Consider the following 3,343-nt stretch of genomic DNA (forward strand, 5'->3'; position numbering starts at 1 on the left):
CTCTTTCCCTTCCCTCCTCCAGCCCAGCAGGTGGCTAAGATCTGAGGGACCTAGAGGAAAATAGGTCACAGGGAGGTGCCACCTAGGTTGTCCCCTCTGGGGAGAGTTTGGCCTAGGAGAGATGTATTTGTCAGGCGTTGAAAACCAACTTTGAGATGGGGGATGGGGGACCTGAATGCCAGGAGACCACCTCCTACTCCCCTTCCCCTTGGCTCCAAGGCAAGGGCCAGGGCTGGGCCGCCACTACCCTGGTCCTCACATTCCTCTTGATCCAGCACCCACTGCTGCCCCACGCACCCTGCGGCTGATGTAGCCGATCCCTGTCAGGATGCTGGGGAACCCAGGGAAGGGGCTTCATAATCAAGGGGATTAGGGACCGGGGATGCCGCACTTTCCAGGAGAATCACAGCTGGAATCTGAGGGAGGAGCAACCACTCTCGGCTCAGACAAGTTCAAGGTCAATGCCCCAAAGGCTTCTTAGAATAAAGCTCATCCCCACCTCTGACTTCCACTCAGGCTGTTCCCCTCTCTCTCATGAATGTCCAGATGGAAACTCTCAGGAGAGGCTCATTCTACCCTCATGCAGGGAGAAGACCCTTCCCACCTCCCATCAAGTTTCTTGAAGATTTGCACCCTTAGTCTCCCTTTGGGCCAGGGAGTTTTCAGAGTCCCAGTCCCGCTGAGCTCTAGAGAGAGGGGCAGGAACCTGGATGGAAATATGAGGTAGATCCCCTAAGAGAAATGTACCCCATTCCTGGATCTGGAGTGTCATCCCCCCCACCCCGCCTCCACTATCCTGCAGAATGCCCTTGGGCTGCCCCAGCCAGGCAGGGTAACACTTGGTCCCCAATCACGCTTTCTGCCTCCAAGTCCTGGCTCCCAGGTGGCTGTAAGAACATATTTTCCAGACAGAGACTTTATCAGTTCTTTACAATAACCATAATTTTCCAATCCCCAATCAAGCCCACAACTTGAGGGTCACTCTTGGGTATAAGAGGCAAGTTGGATACTAAAATATTGCAGTTTGTAATGATTAGAGGAATCAGGATTAGATTAGGCATGACAAGAACTATGGAGGAAATAAGTCAAGCTATTTGAAATCGAGGTTGTCTTGGAAAATCCAAGCTGTATCGTCTCTGTACAGGTATTCTGTTTTCTAGCGAGACCCTCTGAAAATACTTGAACCTTCCTTCTCTTCACCACTCACTCCTTGCTTTCCCCAGCCTCGCACATCCATTGCATTCATCCCCAATCAACACATTACATGGTTTTTCCATGAGTCATCCTTTATTGCTGTTTGAAGTCATAAATTATTGGCGCAAGACGCAGTGGGTTTCAAAGCAAATGACAGAAGGAAACACAGTTTGCAGGTGGGAAGACCCAACAGTGAAGAATCCCAGAGCAGCCATCACCCTGGCCTTGAGGGTTGGGTCTTACTTGTAAGGACCCTGCAGCCAGGACCTAGCCCAGTCGAGTCAGACTACCTGGCCCACAGGTGATCGAGCCACATCTCCGGGGAGCTGAAGGGGTCCCCCAGTCCTCTCTCAAAGACCATCACTGTAGCCTTCTTGGAACTTTCTTCTGGCCTCCAAGTCTTTGCCACCAACAGCAGTGTGACAACCACAAGGATCCTCTCCCCTCTGAGACAGCCAACCTACTCTCCTCACCTGTTCCTTTTCCAATGGAAGCTTCCCCTGAGCAGGGCAGATAAAGGCCCCTGCAGAGGGAGGAGCAGGGAGGGGAGCAGGAAAGGGAGGGGAGCAGGAGCGGGGGAGTTGGTTTCAGAGGGCTGGCCAAGTCCAGTGACCCGCTGAGGAGACGTGCCTGTCCCCTCCACCACGGTGGGTCCTCCCACCAATATCTTAGGGATGAGGCAAAGGGAGCTTCTCAACAAGAGAGCTGCTGCCCCCGCTCCTCTGAGGAGGGCTCCTCCTCTATGAGCTCCAGGTCGAACTCATCTTCCAGGGACCCTCCCACTGGCAGAAGGCGGAACTTCTTCCCTTTAAGTGTGCACGTGCGGTGCTCGAAGTCCAGGACGGCGTTGTGGTCCTGGAGCACGTCGGTGCCAATGATTGCTTCCTCTGCACTCGCGTTGGCCACTAGGAAGGCTGCCTTCAGCTTCAGCTTGCCCAGGGACACCGCTGTATCCCAGACGCCCAAGATCTTCATTTCGGCCCCGTTGGCCACTTTCACCACATTTTCAAAGGGCCGCAGCGTATCCAAGTCGCCATCGGTGACCTCCTCCCACAAGCTTGGGTGGACCACGGAGACCTGGGCCCCGGAGTCCACCAGGAACCTCACGGGCACTTTGCCAATTTTCCCTTTGAGGTAGTAGCCCTTACCCATGCTGTTGGCAAAGACGATCTCCTTGGGCAGGTGGCTGTGGGCAGCTTCAGGCCCCCCGAAGGTCTTCAGGAGGGTCTCTTTCACAGCCCCGTAGTTTCCCTGGTCCTCGGGACTGAGACCGTTGAAGGCCCCCAGGGCGTCTCCCCTGAGGGACTCTTTCAGGAACCTCAGCTTGGTGATGTGGTCCCAGTGGTTGAGGTGGTTGATGACCTCAAAGCGATGCAGCCAGAGGTGTGGGGCCACACTGGCTCCATCGAAAGGCTCTGGGACGAAGGCACGCTCCCGGCTCCTGACTCCGCTCCCGGCCATCCCTCTGCTCCCTTCTGGAACGGCAGCAACAACCCACAGCAGGTAGAGAAAGCCACAGAGCAGTGTCAGCGCAATCACGCTGGAGAGCAAGGCTTCTCTAAGCAGACTGTTGCTGGGTGCCCGCTGTTGGCAAGCTGGAGGGACCAGGCGAAGGCTGTCTGACTGACTGCTGGGTGCAGAGCTGTGGCCTGCTCACTCTGCAGAGCCTTTTTGATACCCAGCCTGGGCCCCCAGGGCTCCCCATTCGCCTTTGTTCTGGGAGCTCCGCCCCTGCTCCTCCCACTCCCCCTCCCTCCAGCATCCTGCTCGACGGGCAGGATCAGTGCCCCGCCCTTCTGCATCCATCAACATGACAGGCCGCGGGGAGCCCACGTTGCAAGGAAGGCCAGCCTGGGTCAGAGGGGGCCTCCTCAGGTACCCTCCCCAGCCTGTGTCCCAGAATAACAGATGAGGACAGGACGACGTTACGACATCCAGGTGTTTGTCATCAGCTAAAGGAAGGTGGAGTCAGGGACCAGAGGCAGGACCCGGGACCATCAGCTTCTCAACTGGGGAGGCCCCTTTGCCCTCAGCCTCGAGTGACCCCCTTTGAGTGGTTAAGGGGAAGGAGCTTACATTTACTGTGTTTCTGCTCTGATTGAAGTGAGGGGCTGGGTGTTTCTCATGAGCTCTGAACCAAGCACAGAAT

At 56.0% G+C, this 3,343-nt stretch overlaps 1 protein-coding gene across 1 annotated transcript; it reads right to left on the bottom strand.

Annotated features, from left to right (window-relative positions):
* ASPRV1 (aspartic peptidase, retroviral-like 1) lies at positions 1,269-2,884 on the bottom strand. Its single transcript, XM_005709623.2, has one exon. The coding sequence runs from the start codon at positions 2,653-2,655 to the stop codon at positions 1,888-1,890; it is 768 nt and encodes a 255-aa protein (XP_005709680.2). The 5' UTR covers positions 2,656-2,884; the 3' UTR covers positions 1,269-1,887.

Source organism: Capra hircus, chromosome 11, assembly GCF_001704415.2.
Source record: "Capra hircus breed San Clemente chromosome 11, ASM170441v1, whole genome shotgun sequence".
Lineage (NCBI taxonomy): Eukaryota > Metazoa > Chordata > Mammalia > Artiodactyla > Bovidae > Capra > Capra hircus.

Bases quoted from the DNA above. Each gene is read 5' to 3' on its own strand.
- ASPRV1 (XM_005709623.2), bottom strand. From the start codon at position 2,655: ATGGCCGGGAGCGGAGTCAGGAGCCGGGAGCGTGCCTTCGTCCCAGAG.